Genomic DNA, 19,019 nt, shown 5'->3' with positions numbered 1-19,019 from the left:
CAGAATTGAAATTAAAGCAGAATGATCAAGGCACTTGGTTTGTTGATTTAGGGGCAGCAACTCATGTGACTGGTGATGCAGGTAAATTGTCTAACCCTATTCCTTATTTTGGCAAAAGTAAAATTGTCACTGGTGATGGATCCCACCATCCTGTTTCTCATGTTGGAAAAACTGTCATTCCCATGTCATATTCCACTCTTGAGCTTTTTGATGTCCTTCATGCTCCCAACATCAAGAAAAATATTGTCTCTGTTTCTAAGCTTGTTGTTGATAATCATGCTCCAGTCGAATTCACTCCCTCCTCTGTGCAGGTCAAGGACCTTCGCACGAGGGAAACATTCGCTGAAGGAAAGAGATGAGACAATATGTATGTCTTTGAAGAAGCTTCATGTCATTTCGTCCGCCCTGCTCACCTGGATTCAAAATCTTCATTAGAGTCCTCCTCTTCTTCTGCAAATGTTTTTAGTATTTCTGAATGTAATAAGCCTTTCTTATGGTATAGTCGATTAGGACATTGTGGGAGTCATTTTATTGAGAAACTTGTTTCTAATAATCTCATTCCAAAAAAAAGTCTCAATGGGGATGAGAAAAGTCAGAAGTGTTCCAGTTGTCTTTTATGCAAAAACCATGTATTGCCTTTCCATTCCATTAATAAGAGAGCTTCAAAACCTTTTGAGATATTATGTTCTGATGTATGGGGACCCGCCTCAGCTGCCTCTGGATTTGAAAGCAGATACTACCTAATCTTTGTTGATAGTTATTCCCGATACACCTGGATTTATTTCATGAAAAATAAGTCGGAAGTTTTATTTTTGTTTCAAAATTTTCTTTCCTTAGTAAAAAATCAATTCTCTAAGTCCATCCAATTTTTCCAATGTGATGGAGGTGGGGAGTTCTCATCTAGTGACTTTATTTCTCTTCTTCAAAATAATGAGATAGGAAGAAGGTTGTCCTGTCCACACACCCCTTAACAGAATGGGATTGCTGAGCGAAAACATAGGCACATTAACATAGGCACATCGTTGAAAGTGCCATGAGCATGCTCCATGGCAGTAACCTCTCCATCAATCTGTGGACAAAAGCTTTTCATTATGCCGTACATGTGATAAATAGACTGACTATGGTTGTTCTGGAAAATAAGTCTCCTTATTATTGTCTTTTTGGAGCTCATCCTAGTTATCGTGATTTGCGTGCCTTCGGATGTGTTTGTTACATGCATATTGATCGGTCCCTAAGAAACATGTTTCAGGACAAGGCTCAGAAGTGTAGATTTGTGGGATATGCCGACGACTACAAAGGATATAGGTGTTACGATCCCGTCAACAAACATATCAAAATATCAAGAAATATCATCTTTGATGAACACAATTTTGATCACAAAGCTGGCACAACGGATATGTCCTCTACCATCACCGAAGTTTATTATCCTTGGCTGAATTCAAAACTTTTTGCTAGTTCTAATGCAGCCTGCTCTCCAGATTGTGAACAACAGGAAGAAAAAGAAATGTCTGAGACTAATGGCACATCGGGATCACAGAATGGGGAAGAAGTACCATCTGTACCAGGCAGATACAAGGGCATTTGCTATACTAGACAGAGAATGCCAACGCCAGATCTTTCAAGTCACACCTCAACAACTACACTTACTTCCTCTCATACTCTTGAGGTCAGAAGATCCAATCGCATACGACATCCTATTGATAGGTGGGTCAGCTATAACAATTTCTCCTTGGACTTTCAGCTCTTCTTAACTACTCTGAATAAGGAAGATGAACCTATCATGTACTATCAGGCAGTCACTTCTACTAAATGGATAGAAGCCATGAACGAGGAAATGCAAGCCTTACATGAATGTGGAACCTGGGAAATCGTTTTCAGACCACTTGACAAAAATGTTGTTGGATGTAAATGGGTCTACAAAATAAAGTATAAACCAGATGGAACCGTTGAACGATATAAGGCAAGACTGGTTGCAAAAGGATTCACTCAAGAAGCGGGGCAAGACTATGATGAGACATTCAGTCCAGTGGTGAGAATGAGAACGATTCATATTATTCTTTCCTTGACTGTTGAGCATGGATAGAAGCTGAGTCAACTTGATGCAAAGAATGCATTTTTGCATGGGGATTTGAAGGAGGAAGTCTACATGGAACAACCCCCTGGATATCAAGAGCAAAACTGTAAAACGCATGTGTGCAGGCTAAAAAGAGCTATCTATGGCCTAAAACAAGCCTCTCGCTCTTGGTTTGACAGCTTCTCCCTGGAGATTCAGAAGCATAGATTCTCACGCTCTCTACTGGATCACTCATTATTCATTTTTAGAAGTCAGAATGTGATCACTCTATTGTTAATTTATGTTGATGATATAGTTATCACAGGAAACTCTGAAGATCACATCAAAGAAGTGAAAAACTTATTAGGTCAGAGGTTCAAAATGAAAGATCTTGGAGCCTTGCGCTATTTTCTTGGCGTAGAAGTCGATAGCTAGGCTCATGGCTTGCAAGGTAGGTATGAAAGACTGCAAACCTTTAGCAACTCCAAGTGTACTCCACCAAAAATTAAGTACTTATGATGGAGATCTATATGAGGACCCCACCAGGTACCGCAGTCTAATAGGAATGTTGCAGAATCTCACATTTACTCGACTTGATATTGTTTATTCCGTCAATCAAGTGTCTCAGTTTATGCATGTACCATGTACTGGACATATGGAGGCGGTTAAGAGGATACTTAGATATCTGAAAGGGACCATTGGAGATGGGTTGATATATTCTCCACAGTCGTCTGACAAAAATGTGCGTGAACTTACTGTAGATTGTGATGCAGACTGGGCAGGAGATCTTGATGAGCGAAGGTCTACGTCAGGATATTGTGTTTTTATTGGGAGAAACCTAGTTTCTTGGAGTAGTTGGAAACAAAAGGTTGTTGCTAGATCAAACATTGAAGCTGAGTATAGATACATGGCTGCCGCTACTGCCGAAGTCACATGGGTCAGGCATTTACTAACAGAATTGGGAGAAACGATCTCTTCGTCTACCTTGTTGTGTGACAATCAAAGTGCCCTCAATATGTCATTCAATCCTGTACATCACAGTCGCGCTAAGCATATTGAGATCGATCAACATTTTGTGAGACAAAAGGTTGAAGAAAAAGAAATCGAGCCTAAATTCAGACATTTTTACCAAGGGCTTGACTAAAGATCACTTTTGGATTCTTAAAGGCAAGTTGTTCATGGTTCAGAACCATGATCAACTTGAGGGGGGGTGAAAAAGTGTGTTTAGGGTTTGGATATTATACCAGACCCGGATTCTTTTATGTATAGCCTTTATGTACAACCTTGTATGATTTTATTTCATTCCGGATCTGGATATTGTACCAGACCCGAACCCATACTGTAGCCTCAACATATTAATACAACCTTTAGGTCACTATTTCAGATCATTGAAATCGTGACAGCCGTAGCCTCTGGTCTTCTCTTTCTTTCTCTTCTCACAAAACAGGTTCAACAGGAAAAACTTACACTTCCTCAGCATGGACACGTGGAAAACGTTGTGGATCTGAGTGTACTGAGGAGGCAGTGCCACATGGTAAGCTGCCTCACCGATTCGGTCTAAGATCTTGAATAATATAACAAATCTGAGACTCAACTTTCCCTTTTTCTCGAATCGAAATACGCTCTTCATCGAAGATACCTTGACAAAAACCATATCTCTTGTCGAGAATGTGAGTTCTCGACGACGGTGATCCGCGTAACTCTTTTGCCGACTTTGAGCAGTACAGAGTCACTCTTGAATCATTTGTACTTGCTGAGTGTAGTGCTGAAGCACTATCAGTGAATCTAGCTTTCGTTTGCCGATCTCATCTCAGTAGACAGGTGATCGGCAAGGCTTCCCGTATAATGCCTCATAAGGGGCCATCTCGATGCTAGCGTGATAACTGTTGTTATATGCGAATTCTGCCAGACTCAGATGAGAATCCCATTCTCCCTTCCAGTCCATCATGCAAGCTCGAAGCTTGTCTTCTAAAGTCTGGATCGTATGTTCAGACTGCCCGTCAGTTTGAAGTTGAAATGCAATGCTGAATTTCAACTTTTTGCCCATGGCTAGCTGAAGCTGCCCCCAAAACCTCGAAGTGAACCGCAGATCGTGATCGAAAATGATAGAGATTGGAACATCGTGCAGTCTCACGATCTCTCGGACATAAAGGCCTGCCAATCTGTCCAGTGACTGAGACGAATATGCAGGAAATGAGTTGATTTGGTGAGTCTATCTACGATCACCCAAATCGTATCGTGCTTTCTTCATGTCCTCGACAAACCAACAATGAAGTCTATAGTGATGTCCTCATACTTCCATTATGGGATTTCCATCTGCTGCATCACTCCGCCGGGCCTCTGATCCTCGATGTTCATCTATTGACTGGTCAAGCACTTCGAGACGTATTCAGACACGTCTCGCTTTATTCTGTTCTACCAATATCTGTGTTGTAGGTCTTTGAACATCTTCGTGCCACCCGGATGGATGGTGTATCTAGACTTATGAGCTTCTGTCAAAATCTCATCTCTCAAAATAGGCTCATTAGGGACCCAGAGATGCTCTTTCAACCATATGCTTTTGTCCTCCTTAAGACGGAAGGGAGTACCGACCTGCTGCGCTTGAGCCTTTAGCTTTTCGTAGCGCGAATCCACCATTTGCCTGACAACAATCCGAGCGAGCAGCTCTGGTCGAACTGCTAGGTTCGACAAACTGATCGAACCTGACAAAGAGGCAAACGATTTTCAGGAAACCAGATCTTCAATCAACTTCCATCCCGCGGATAATAAGCTAACCAAAACTCCAGACGTCTTGCGGCTGAGGGCGTCAACCACTACGTTTGCCTTCTCTGGGTGGTAGGAGAGGGTGAAGTCATAATCCTTAAGGTATTCTCGCCAATGCCGTTGTCGCATGTTCAGTTTCTTCTGAGAGAATAGGTAGTTGAGGCTCTTATGGTTTGTGAAGGCCTCAAACCGCTCTCCATACAAGTAGAGTCACCAGATTTTCAAGACGAAGACCACTGCAACCAATTCCAAGTCATGAGTCAGATAGTTCTTCTCATGAATCTTGAGTTGGCGCAAGGCGTAAGCGATCACATTTTCGTTTTGCATCAACACACCACCTAAGCTTGACCCAGAGGCATCAGTGTAGATCACAAACCCGCCTTGGCCCGAAGGCAAGGCCAAAATAGAAGCAGTGGTAAGTCATTCATTCTTCCTCTGGAAGCTGGCTTCACATTTATCATCCCACGCAAATTTGGCCTCTTTCTTCACAACTTTATCATAGGTAGAGCGATCTTAGAAAAGTCTTAGATAAACATTCGGTAATATTCAACTAATTCTAGGAAACTCCTGATGTCACGCACATTCCTTGGTTACTGTCAATTCAGCACGACCTTGATCTTCGTAGAGTCCACAAACACTCTATCCATGGAAATAATGTGTCCCAGAAACATGATTTTCTCGAGCCAAAACTTGCACTTGGAAAACTTGGCGAACAAGCATTCATTTCGTAATGTCTCCAAAATAATGCTCAAGTGCTCATAATGCTACTCCTGACTTTCTGAATATACCAGGATGTCATCGATGAACACGATCATGAAGGAATCCAAAAAGGGCTTGAACACCCTATTCATCCGGTCCATGAAAGTTGCGAGGCGTTGGTAAGTCCGAAGGACATGACGATAAACTCGTAATGTCCATATCTGGTCCGAAAGGTTGTCTTGGAGATATCACCTCCTTTAATTCTGAGTTGATGTTACCTAGATCTCAGGTCGATCTTCGAGAAAATTTTGGTCTTCTGCAATGGGTTGAATAGATCCTCGATGCGCGACAACGAGTACTTGTTCTTTATTGTAGTCTGGTTGAGCATTCGATAGTCGATGTACAACCTCAAAGGATCCGTCTTTCTTCTTCACAAACAATACAGGAGCTCCCCAAGGTGAAACACTAGGGCGAATGAATCCTTGATCCAACAACTCATGTAATTGCTTTTTGAGCTTCTCGAGCTCGGCATGCACCATCCAGTACGATGCTTTGGAAATTGGCGTAGTGCCCGGTAGCAATTCGATGTTGAATTCTACCTCGCGAGGTGGGGAAGTCCTAACAGCTCCTGTGTAAACACACCTGGAAAATCGCGGACCATGTCCAACTCTCGCTGATGGGAGTAGGTGACGGATTAGATTGGATGACACTGACCATGAAGGCGGTGCATCCTTTGCGCAAGTAGTTCTGCGCCTTCAGCGATGAAATCATTTGACTCGCACATATAGTTTTGGGAACCCTGAACTCCACCTTTGGAAGACTTGATGGAGAGAAAACAATTTTGCCATCTCGGCCAAGGACCTTGGCGTGATATTTGTGCAGCCAATCCATGCCTAGGATGACGTCAAATTCCGTCATGTCCAGCAGGATGGCGCATGCTGACAAGTGTTGGTCCACCACAACTACGTCCAAATCCGGTACGTAGGTAGCACAAACCGTGTTTTTCTCAATCGGGTTGTACACGTCTAGGGCATTATTCAATTATTTTATAGGTATATTCAATTGCTCAACAAATTTTACAGAAATAAAAGAATGTGTAGCACAACAGTAAAAAAGTACGAAGGCCGCTTGGTAACAACCATGATTGTACCTTGTATATATATATATGTATAATGATGTAATAGGTAAATACCATTCGGGGTATTTTGGTCATTTCAATCCTTGTAATAGGCTATGTCCATTAGGGGCACATTAGTACTTTTACTTTATTTTGTTCTTTTTGTCTTTTTCTATTTTTATAGGGACTATTTGGTCAAAGACCAAGTAGAGTTATTGGGTTCTTTTTTTACTAGTTAACATAGAGTTGATTAGTCAATAGAGTTGTTGGAATAGTCCTACAACTTTATTTGAGACTAGAGATGTACATGAGCCGAGCTTGGCATGTTTAAGCTCGGCTCGCCCAGGTAAACTGGTGTTCAGGCTCGGCTCGTGTTGAGCCGGGTTAGGCCCAAGCTCGGTTCGGGATCAACAGAGAGAGAGAGAGAGAGAGAGAGAGAGAGAGAGAGAGAGAGAGAGAGAGAGAGAGAGAGAGGAATCCGGCAAGGCACTGAGCCTCGATGAGTTTCTCGGCTGCGTAGTGCCCGCATTCTGCATACATATGGACCAAAAAATTCAAAACCGAAGGAGCTCGAGAAAACATTTGGTTCTTGACAACCATAGCATAAACCAACTGACCTTCAAATAGTGCACCGATTTCAGCGCAAGCCTTGAGAACCAAAGGAATGGTGTGGACATCCAGAAGAATGAATTCTTCGAGCATCCGGATGAAGAAGATGAGGGCTTCTTCGGGGGTTTCAAAGTGGATGAGCATGTTTCAGATCAAGATGTCGGGCCTGCGAATTTGACAGAAGAGGCGATGAGCGTAGGAGAGGTCCTTTGACGACGAAAAGGCGTAGAAGGAAAGGAGGCGAGAAGCGGCAAAATTGTCATGGATGAGGCCCGTGGTGATGGTGTGAGAGTGAATTTCGTTGAGGTGTTTCATGGTGGTGCATGAGGTGAGGACATGGAGAGTTGGGTACTTGGAGAGGAACTCAATGGTGGGGAACCAAGGTGGGTTTTATGATTTTGAAGTGGAGGAATGGGCAGTTGGTGGTGGAGAAGCGGCCATGTTCCTCTTTGGGAGAGAGAGAGAGGGAAAGGCTGGAGATAGGAGAGAGAGGCCCTTGTAAAGAAGACAGCCGATCGAGGTGGGATGGGGGGCTGAAGGCAAGGAGGCGTGCCCGAAGCTGGCGGGGCGGTGGGAAATATTTGTAATTTTATATAATTATTATATATTATATATTTTATATTATATAAAGTGCTCGAGTCGAGTTTTATCGAGCCACGCCCAAGCTAGCTCGACTTGTTGTGCATCCCTATTTGAGACTACCTCTTGTGTATAAATAGGGGTGAATCCCCTCTTGTTCTCTAATGCTCTTCTAAAGCATTCTAATTCATTTTATGGGTATATTATGAATAAAATATTATTTAATTTTAATCTTGCTTTTGTGCCTTAATGCTTGTTATTGCCCTTAGTGGCTGTTTTTATTGCCTATGTTGGTACCTTGTATTGTCCCTTGGTGGATTTGTGCATGTGTACTTTGTGTTTATGTTAGTTTAAGCCTTTTCAGGCTCTTGTTTTGTTTTTCTGCATATTTCATTACAAAAATCCACAAAAAAAGAATGATTCAAAATTATGAAATCAAAGTAAGCAACAAGTGGACATTTATAAAAGGATACAAATGACATCAAGCTTATACACTTGAGCTGATCAAACCAAGGGCAAAAAGACAGGATTTTTATAAAAAAAAAATTCTAAACTCTCTCTTACACATAATGCGTAAAGCACAATTAAAAAAAATGGAAAAATATCTTCAAATAGCTATGAGATACATACCTCGATCAAAGACGCTTTAAGAAGCACATACTCATCCAAGAGGTCTCTGGGTTCATTGCCACAAACACGAAGGTGATCTTTCCTCGCTCTGATACCATGTCATGAAACGACACAGAACACGACCAAATGAAAAATAAAAAGGGACTAAAGCATAAACATAATACATTTGGCCAAGAGTAAATGGTGACATTCATACATGCACAAGAACACCAATACATAAAATAAATAATAATTTTATTAATGATAAAAGATTATAAAAATTACGAAGTAACCTCACTACAACACTCGAGCACACATCCTGTGTACGCTCATCCTCTCTCAAGCAGCACAATGAGGCATAAGCCTCGTATGTATACACAAACAGCTACATATTAGCCATTAGGATAGTCTAATGACTAGTTTGAGTAGCCGTTAGACTAGCCTAATGACTAGTTTGACGGTTTGACCCAACAGCTAGTTGGTCCATATTACAAATAAAATAAAAAATACAGAAAATAAAAAGGTAGAAAATAACCCTAACCTTTCCTACAAGTACACAATAAATATACTTATCCTAACTAAATAGGTATACTTAATGTATACCTTTGAGTCCTTGACTAAGAGCAAAATGCAAGCAATAGGTATACATTTAGTATACTTAGAATACAAAACAAAGAGAAAACAATAAATATAATACATGATACCCATAACTATACAAGAGTATACTTAGGAAAATTACATATTTTCTAACATGGGCATCAAGTGAATGCAGTGAAATGAAATGGGGATCTTCGAAACACGAGCTTTGATTAACAAGAGCAAGTGTCAAGAATGACACTAAAGCATAACCCTTAAAAAGGGTATAACTGGAAACAAAATAAAAATAAAAATGTATTCTTTATTGATATGAAAAACCAATTGCTTAAGAAGCATTGGAGTGAAATACAAGAGGGGCTGCACCCCTTTATATACACAGCTGAAAGAGGACTCAATAGAGCTGTTGGGCACAGTCCAACATCTCTATTTAGAGCTGTTGGAATGTGTCAGTCCAACAGCTCTTAATAGAGCTGTTGGACTGTGTCAGTCCAACAACTCTATTGCTAGTCAAGTCTGGACAGGACTTGACTAGCAACAGTCATTCTAGTTCAAACTGAACTAGATGACAAAGACAAAAAATAAAAATAAAGGAAAAAAATACAGAAAAGAAAGAAATTAAAAATGTATTTATATATATATATAATAATATAATATTATTATATATACATATATGTACAGTTTTACATTTTAACACTCCCCCTCAAACTTACGGTACAATGAGCGAAAGTTTATCTAAGAGAAAGTGAAATCGGGGAGCAGCGAGAGGCTTTGTAAAGAGGTCTGCTAACTGATATTCTGAAGTGACATATGGCATATCAATTATCCCGTGTAGATATTCCTCTCTGACGTAGTGACAATCCATTTCGATGTGTTTGGTGCGTTCGTGGAATGTTCTGTTACTGGCAATGTAGATCGCACTTTTGTTGTCACAACACATTTGTGAAGCCTTTGTTGCTTCAACTCCCATGTCAGCAAGCAGTCGTCGGAGCCAAACTACTTCCATGGTCGTGGTTGCCATGGCTCTGTATTCAGCTTCGGTGGATGAGAGAGATACCTTCTGCTGCTTTTTACACCTCCACGAGATTAATGATTCCCCTAAAAAGACACAAAAGCCAGTGGTTGAGTGTCTGTTATTGGGATCACCTCCCCAATCAGCATCAGTATATGCAATTAAATCAAGAGAAGAGGAGGAAGATAAGAAAAGTCCTCGTGAAAGAGAGGACTTGATGTATCTGATAATACGCATGACTGCTCCCATATGAACAGAAGTAGGAGCATGTTGAAATTGACTTGCTGTATGAACAGCATGTGCTATATCTGGTCTGGTAATGGATAGATAGGAAAGTGCCCCGACAAGCTGTCTGTAAGGAGTAGGGTCTGCAAGAAGTTCTCCATCATCAATCTTCATTTTAACATTAACAACTTCTGGAGTGTCAACTTTCTTATCATCAGTAATACCAGACCTGAAAACAATATCAAAAACAAATTTAGTCTGAGATAATAAATATCCTCTAGGAGAATAAGCAACTTCAATGCCTAAAAAATATCTCAACAAGCCCAAATCAGTCATTTCAAAATGAGATTTAAGAAGTGTTTTGATTGTTTTAACTCCCTGTTTATCGCTTCCGGTGATGATCATATCATCCACATAGAGAAGAAGCACAATGATCCCTGCATCAGAATTCTTAATAAACAAAGCAGTGTCAGTTAAACAGAATTGAAAACTAATATCAATCATAACACGACTAAACCTATCATACCAAGCTTTTGGTGCTTGTTTAAGTCCATAAAGAGCTTTTTCTAAGCGAAGGACTTTACCCTTAGGAATACTTAGACCAGGAGGGGGTTCCATATATACTTCTTCAACTAGCTTTCCATTTAAAAAAGCATTTTTGACATCCATTTGAAAAATAGACCATTTTTTGATAGAAGCTAAGGCAATTAAGGTTCGGACAGTAGTCATACGAGCCACCGGAGCAAAGGTTTCTTCATAATCAATCCCATATTCTTGGGCATAACCTTTGGCTACTAAACGGGCTTTATATCTTTCAAGAGTACCATCACTCTTGGTTTTAATTTTATAAACCCATCGACATCCTATAGTTTTCTTCCCTGGAGGAAGATCTTGAATATTCCATGTAGAAGCCTTTTCAAGTGCATCTAATTCAACTTTCATGGCTTCTATCCATTTGATATCATTTTTTGCTTGAAAATATGTGGATGGTTCTTCATATGAGTGAATTAATGCAATAACTGCCCTATATGTGGGTGAGAAAGACTCGTATGATACAAACTTTTCTGGAGGCCTCGAGATCCGGGATGATTGTCTGGTTGGAATGTTAGAATATTTCTCAAGTGCACATGGAGTATTAGACTCTTGTCGCCTGGAATATTGAATACTAGTATCTCTATGAACTTCTTCATTTTCAACATTAAGATCAATAATTCTTGGATCATCATCAAAGTTACAATCAAGGTCATATTCATCAGATGTTGATGTTAGATCTAGCAAAAAGGAGTACTCAGTGACGTCTTTTAATTTTCTAAAATCAAAGAAGCTCTCCTTTTCAAGAAAGGAAACATTTCTAGACACATATAGTTTATTATTTTTGAAGTCAAAACATCTATAACCTTTCTGGTTTTCAGCATATCCTAAAAAGGCACAGGGAATCGCACGAGGGGAAAGTTTATCATTTTTGTCAGTAAATATGAAACATTTGCACCCAAATATTCTTAATCTAGAGTAGTCTGGAGAAATGTTCATAAGTTTTTCAATGGGAGTGATATTTTGTAACGAAGAAGATGGCATCCTATTAATGAGATAGGTGGCAGTTAAGGCAGCTTCTGCCCAAAAGTCTTTAGGGACTTGATTTGCTATTAATAAAGTTCTAGTGGTTTCTATAATATGGCGATGTTTTCGTTCTGCCAGTCCATTTTGTTGAGGTGTATAAGGACAAGATCTTTGATGTGTGATGCCATGCAATTTAAGATAATTTTGAAAATCTGTGGATAAAAACTCTCCCCCTGAATCTGTGCGAAAAATAGTAATATCATTTTGAAATTTGTTTTTAACCATATTATGAAAAGTTTGAAAGTATGAAAATACTTCAGACTTATGTTTGAGAAAGTACATCCACGTATGTCGGGAGAAATCATCGACAAAAATAACATAGTAAACAAATCCTTCTTTAGAAATTACTGGTGCAGGACCCCAAACATCCGAGTGTATTAATTCAAGTGGTCTTGAAGAGAAAAAGGTTCTGTTCTGAAATGGTAATCTTTTCATTTTGCCGAGAATACAATCTTTACAATCAAATGATTCAGAGTTACAAAATTTTCCTAGATTTGGAAAATGTTGGATTTTGGCTATATGTGGGTCACCAAGTCTCTTATGCCACAGTTCCAACTCTATTTTTTGAATATTATAACAAAAAGCTTTCTTCGGTATTTCCAAAAAATCCATGTAATAGAGTCCTCCTTCTCTATGGCCTTCCCCAATCAGCTTGCCTGACTGGCGATCCTGTACCCAACAACCATGAGAAGAAAAAGAAATATTACACCCATAATCAGAAATTTGAGATACAGATAAAAGATTTAAATTTAATTTGGGAACATGTCTAATTTCTGGAATAAAAAAATTTTTTGTTTTATAAATTTTTTCAAAATCTCCTATTCCTTCTATTTCAAGAGAAGTCCCATCAGCAGTAAAGACCTTTGACACACTTGTTTTATTTTTAACACATTTGGATAGACTTTGATTATTTGGGGTCATATGAAAAGATGCACCAGAGTCAAGAAGCCAAGAAATTTTACCTAAATCAGAAAAAGATGAGGCTGCTGCGCCGGTTGAAGCTTCAGATGAGGAAGAGACACCTTTGATGAGAGGCTAAAGGATCTCCATTAGTTGGGCCAGGGAAACTGGTGCATCCTGATCTTTAGGCTCCGATCCAGCAATTGCAGCTCTTTTTTCTCTCAGCTCCTTAAGTTTGGGACATTGTGGCCTGTAGTGTCCCGGTTCATGACAGTGATGACAAATAACTTTCTTCTTATCATAGTCACCATTTTGTCGGTTAAAGTGAGGAGACCTATATGATCGAACATGATTCCCTGGTCTAGACACGGCTAAAACGGAATCATCTTCAATTTTTAAAGAACCTTTCCGGAGACGATTTTCTTCCATTGTTAACTCTTCAATAGTTTCAACAATAGAAGGAATTTTTCCCCGGTGAAGTAGGGCCGATTTAGTGGTTTCAAATTCCGGCCTTAATCCAGTGATAAACTGGTAAAAATGTTCAACATCGAGTTGTTTCTGACGAAGCTCGATGTCTTCGGCACAATGCCACTTTGGTTCTAAAAGAGAAAGTTCTTCCCAAAGTTCGGACAACCCATTGTAATATTCACGAATAGTTTTGTCTCCTTGTGTCATCATTCGAACTTTTTCTTGGAGGTTGCACACGTGTGCAATATCTTTAAGGGAATACATATTCTTAAGGTATTCCCATGCCTTATCGGCATGATCAAATTTGGCAAGACTTGAGCATTTTTTAATGTCAACGCTATTGATAAGCCATGACATTATCTTCGCATGAGATATTCTCCATTCTTTCCATTTCTTCTCGTATGAGGCAATAGCCTTGATTTTCTCTTCTTCCGATAGAAGGACGTCTTTATCTCCCTCCTTTTTAGTAAGAGATAGCTTAGGTTCCGAATCGGAACCATCCACAATCCCCCATAAGCCTTTTCCCCATATATGGTGCTTCATGATTGAAGCCCATGTTACATAGTTCGTATCGCTTAGTTTCATAGGCATGATGGTGACTTTATCATTGTCATCCATCGATTACAAGGAAAGAAAGAATAGGGATAGAAGAGAAACAAGAAGGAAAATGAGAAAGAAAGAAAAAAAAAACAATACAACAAGATGTGAAATCTTCTCCAATGAAGTGATAAAACACTTCTCTTCAAGTGGCGAACACTTTTGCAAACGGACACGGAAACCGAGGCAGCTTTTCCTCAAGATTTAGTACTTCCGCGGCTCTGATACCATGAAATGAAATGGGGATCTTCGAAACACGAGCTTTGATTAACAAGAGCAAGTGTCAAGAATGACACTAAAGCATAACCCTTAAAAAGGGTATAACTGGAAACAAAATAAAAATAAAAATGTATTCTTTATTGATATGAAAAACCAATTGCTTAAGAAGCATTGGAGTGAAATACAAGAGGGGCTGCACCCCTTTATATACACAGCTGAAAGAGGACTCAATAGAGCTGTTGGGCACAGTCCAACATCTCTATTTAGAGCTGTTGGAATGTGTCAGTCCAACAGCTCTATTAAGAGCTGTTGGACTGTGTCAGTCCAACAGCTCTATTGCTAGTCAAGTCTGGACAGGACTTGACTAGCAACAGTCATTCTAGTTCAAACTGAACTAGATGACATAAAGACAAAAAATAAAAATAAAGGAAAAAAAATACAGAAAAGAAAGAAATTAAAAATGTATTTATATATATATATAATAATAGAATATTATTATATATACATATATGTACAGTTTTACATTTTAACATGCAGAACTCTTTGATTCCCGCTGGGATCAAACCCACCACAAGCATTGATCGGCACCACTCACCGGAGGTTTACCACTATGGACGGGCCCAATTAGGGTTCGATCCTGGTGGGTTCTTTGTCATAAAAAAAATGAATAACTAAGATTTATCAAACCATGCTTGGATGGCCTGCTTAAGCCCATAAATGATCTTCTTTAGCTTGAAACTAAATTGTAAATGTCCCCTTTACAGTTAAAGTTTGCTGACTATGAAAAAAATGCATTTTTGACATCTAATTGATGCAACTCCCACTCAAAGCTTGCTGACAATGATAACGCTACCCAAATAGTACACATGTGTCCTACAAGATTGTATGTTTCCTCAAAGTCTAGGTTATACTCGATCTTTTTTGATACCTGTCTTACCTTAAAGCATTTCATTCTGTCAGTCATACTATATTTGATTTTATAGACCCCATCTTTAGCTGACAAAATTCATATCCAATGGCCTATTAACAACTTTCCATGTGTCACATTCATGAAGTGCATCGATTTCTTCATTCATACCATCAAACCATCTCGAGTGCTTACACTCTTCAGTCTTCACCAAAGTGGTTGAGCTCCTTTTCTTCAGCTAAAACTTTAGCAAAAACAATAAAATTTAGTGGGAATGCATCCTAGCTTTTTTTGTTTTTCCGGTAGATGTCTGATTCTATTAGACTTCAGCAACTGCATGTGTTGTTTCCATGGGTATGGAAGCAACATAAGTACCATCTTCCTGCATAGATGGCTCTGTCTGTTGTTGTTCAGTACCATCAAATGACTGATCTACTGCCTTGGTAAACCTTATGGTTGCATCAATATGTTTTGTATTACTCTGGAAGGCCGAATTCAGTGGTCTTGCCTCAATTTGTCAATGCATCTATCTTTATTCTGCTTCTGACCAGCACTATCACAGTTGCTTGGCTGCATCTTATGGTGAGTATTAGTAGTAGTAACACCTTTTTCACCCTTGTCATCTTGCTATGAACTGTCTGTAGATATAAAAACTCATTTTACTTCCAAATCATATAAAGTATATTACTTTATATTCATCCTTATATCCAACCAATTGGCAAATTCTTGCTCTAGGGAAAAAATTGTGTCAAAGGAAATCATCTACATACACACAAAGCACTCATAACAAAAAAGTACGCAAAATTGAGTAGTTATTGGTGTTTTCATGCAGCACAAAATAGGACTATAAAGCAAATGCCATTAACCAATGTTTTTCTTTTTCGAATTACATCCTTGTACGCCATGTAGAACTATCAATCTTGGATAGAATAATAAGATAATCTGTTAGGTTTTATATAGTGATTAGCAGAACATGCATACATGATTCATGCACTTTTATACTCAAGAAGGCAATAGTACTTGCTACCGAGCTAAATTTTGTGATGCGAATTTGTGCCAATAGTTGGACATATGATATAAGATGAAGGTTTTACTTTATCTGCTTGTAGTTTTTATAGACAGCTCACTGAATTAAGAAAGACTGTCATACTCTTTCTCTACTCATCATTTTCTTTATCACTAATACCTGATGAAACTTGGTAATGTCCAGCTCGAGCTAAAACTAGGATTGGGTGGCACATCCTATGAAGATTTCATACGCAGCATGCATTTACCTCTACAACTAAGGTTTGTGACTAGGAAAACCTTTGAATTTCATTTATATACTGTGGTTGAATAAAAAATATCACATATTCATGTACCCTCTGTTCCTTGTGAAAGTCGGCCACTGTTGATGCACACATGCCTAGAGCTCGCCCATGTGAAGCTTGGCTAAGCTCAAGGGGCTAAACGGTTGGGAGAAGCCAACTTGGACAAGTTGGTTGGCTGAGGTGGCAAGGTGTCACATCAAAGTAGTTTTGGGTTGTTAGGCTGGTTTAGTATATTTGTAATTTTTTACATTCATAAGGGTGTAATGGAAAATGGGTAGTTAGGGGGTATAAAGAGTCAATGTGAGGTTGTTTTGGAATTAACGACTTGAGTCTCTCTCTCTCTCTCTCTCTCTCTCTCTCTCTCTCTCTCTTCAACCTCTCTGCAACTCTGAGTTACAGAGCATCACAATCATGGTGGTGATAAGGTTCTTGCCCAGTCGAGCCTAATTGCCAAGTCTGTTGAGCACACTGGACCCAGCAGACCCAGATTTCTTCTCCGGCCATCTCTGGCAACACCAGACCCTGTGCACGTCATAATGGGTGTGTGAGGATCCCTGGAAGACATGAGTAGCAGGCCCAGCCCAGCAGCTTCGCCATTGGTGCGCGAGAGCCTCCTCACTATCGTGTGGTGCTATTGGTTGCACTATTCAGCCAGTCATACCCACCTGTCTTGAAGAGACTCAGCCGGCCATTCCGGCGAGTTCCCAGCCAAGCACCGGCCAACTTGGGGTTCCCAAGAATCCTGAGCACCTCTGTGAAAGCTTTTTGCTAAGAGAAACCCTCCCTGTTGTGCGCAACAACAGAATTCTCAAACCGGGTCCTACCAAGGCCTTGCTTGTACGGACCTTGTGAGCCGTGTTAATTGGTGCGCAACCCATCTCTAGTCAAGGGCACATCACTGTTTCATGGTGCTGCATGATTGTTTTACAGTCAATTTTCTAATCTTGAAGCCTTTCAATTGTTGTTCAGTCAAGTGGATCCTATTGTAGCATCATTCTCAGGAGGGGCAGTTGGTGTTATTTCTGCTCTTATGGTGATTGAAATCAACAATGTTGAGCAACAGGAGAAAAAAAAATGCAAATATTGTCGTGGAACTGGTTAGTATAAGAGCTATGTTCTCAAAAGAAGATATCTAGTCATCCTTGATGCTATTTGTTATGTATTGTCCTATATTTTTCATATGTATGGGACAGTTTGAAGTTATGCAGCTTTTTGGGTCTTTTATGTTGCTCTCTAAATCCGTTCCATGTTCTTCTCTCTGATCCCTTCTTAGAACATTGTGCATCTTAGGCTAGTGAAGACTTTGTTACCTTCAAGGAAATAATTGCTTTGAAAACTTTTCACTTATATAGACTTCTATGACTTTTTGGACAAATATATGGCTCGTGCAACTTTTCATGTCCTTTTTAATGTCTTCATGTATAATATGAGTAGCTCGATTTGTCATCATCAGTTCATATGTTTTCAAATTTCAGGATACTTAGCATGTGCAAGGTGCTCTGGAAGTGGTGTGCCTTTGATGATTGAACCAATCTCTATTTCAAGCAGTTCTAGTTACCCTCGAACAGCCCAAAAAACTCAAAGGTGTATAAATTGCTCTGGCGCTGGAAAGGTACATGATTTTAGTCTTTAACAATTTGGTTATCTGATATTCTCTTTGTTTATTCATGGTAAGCAAAGAAGATTTTCTATATTTATTCTGTTCCTGGATTTTTCATCTTTCATGTATCTTACTTTACCTACAATTAATTCAAATTTTGGTCAATTATTCAATAGAGTGGAACGAAATAGCCTGTCACATGGACACTTATCCTGTGTATCCCATGCCAACACAACACGACACTTAGACACTTCGCGGATGGGACACACACAATCAGCTTTATGATCTTATTTACTTATTTGTATTCACTTGAGTTCTTTTTATTTTAAAATTTGTCATCAATTATATTACATATCATTTTCAACTTAGTTTAATTATGTGATGTCCCCAATTATAGTGATTTCAAAGTGTTGTTTTATACACACACTCGGGCACATACATACCCTATGTGTGTACGACCGTATTCCCATGTCTTAAACTCTTAATTTTTTAAAGTTATTATATCATACCAAGCGTATCTGCACCATGTTCTATTTCGGCATCTGTATCCATGTGACATAGGAAATAGCAACGGTGCCGCAGGACATAGTTCTTGTTGTTTCTGACCTCTGTCCTTAGTGTGGTGTAGAGACCAGAGTTACCAGAAGCTTCTTAGGTAGGTGGGAAGCTCGCTTCAGAAACACGATACTCCTCGCTTCCGAAACTTCATGGGAAGCTCGATTCCCCCACGCTTCTTCTATGCTTCTCATACACATGGTCTATGTTCTTTTCATCTTTTTCATGTATTTTCTCTCACGCTTTCACTCACTTTCCATGTACTTTCTTTAAATTGGTAACTATCATTGTTAGATTTTAACAAAAAAATTTAACTCTTTTACAGAAAAATCATGAAATATAAGAATGATCAATTTTATTTTAGTTTTTATTTGTTTCTTGTTTGATTCCATATTGCTTCATTTTTTATTCATATTTTGCTTTTAAATTAAAACTTCGCTTCCCGCTTCGTATAAATTTTAAAATGCCTCGCTTCCGCTTCCCGTATCGTTTCCCGTTTCCGCTTCCTAATTTGGCAACCTTGGTAGAGACATTTTGCATCTATTTGTTAAGGTCATTGATTAGGAGTCTGACTTTGTCATGTTTC

At 39.3% G+C, this 19,019-nt stretch overlaps 1 protein-coding gene across 2 annotated transcripts in view; it reads left to right on the top strand.

Annotated features, from left to right (window-relative positions):
- Positions 1–19,019, top strand: part of LOC149847210 (protein ORANGE, chloroplastic-like) — a 55,551-nt gene that overhangs the window by 34,048 nt on the left and 2,484 nt on the right. For both annotated transcript variants that reach the window (XM_089996872.1, XM_089996871.1), the window contains exons 5-7: positions 16,179–16,255; positions 17,248–17,375; positions 17,754–17,890. In XM_089996872.1, coding sequence (XP_089852998.1) covers positions 16,179–16,255; positions 17,248–17,375; positions 17,754–17,890 — 342 coding nt within the window. The remainder of the gene's footprint in view (positions 1–16,178; positions 16,256–17,247; positions 17,376–17,753; positions 17,891–19,019) is intronic.

The sequence above is a fragment of the Nuphar pumila genome, chromosome 2 (genome assembly GCF_984573655.1).
Source record: "Nuphar pumila chromosome 2, dmNupPumi1.hap1.1, whole genome shotgun sequence".
In the NCBI taxonomy this organism is placed as follows: domain Eukaryota; kingdom Viridiplantae; phylum Streptophyta; class Magnoliopsida; order Nymphaeales; family Nymphaeaceae; genus Nuphar; species Nuphar pumila.
This window is presented reverse-complemented; position numbering and strand designations above follow the sequence as displayed.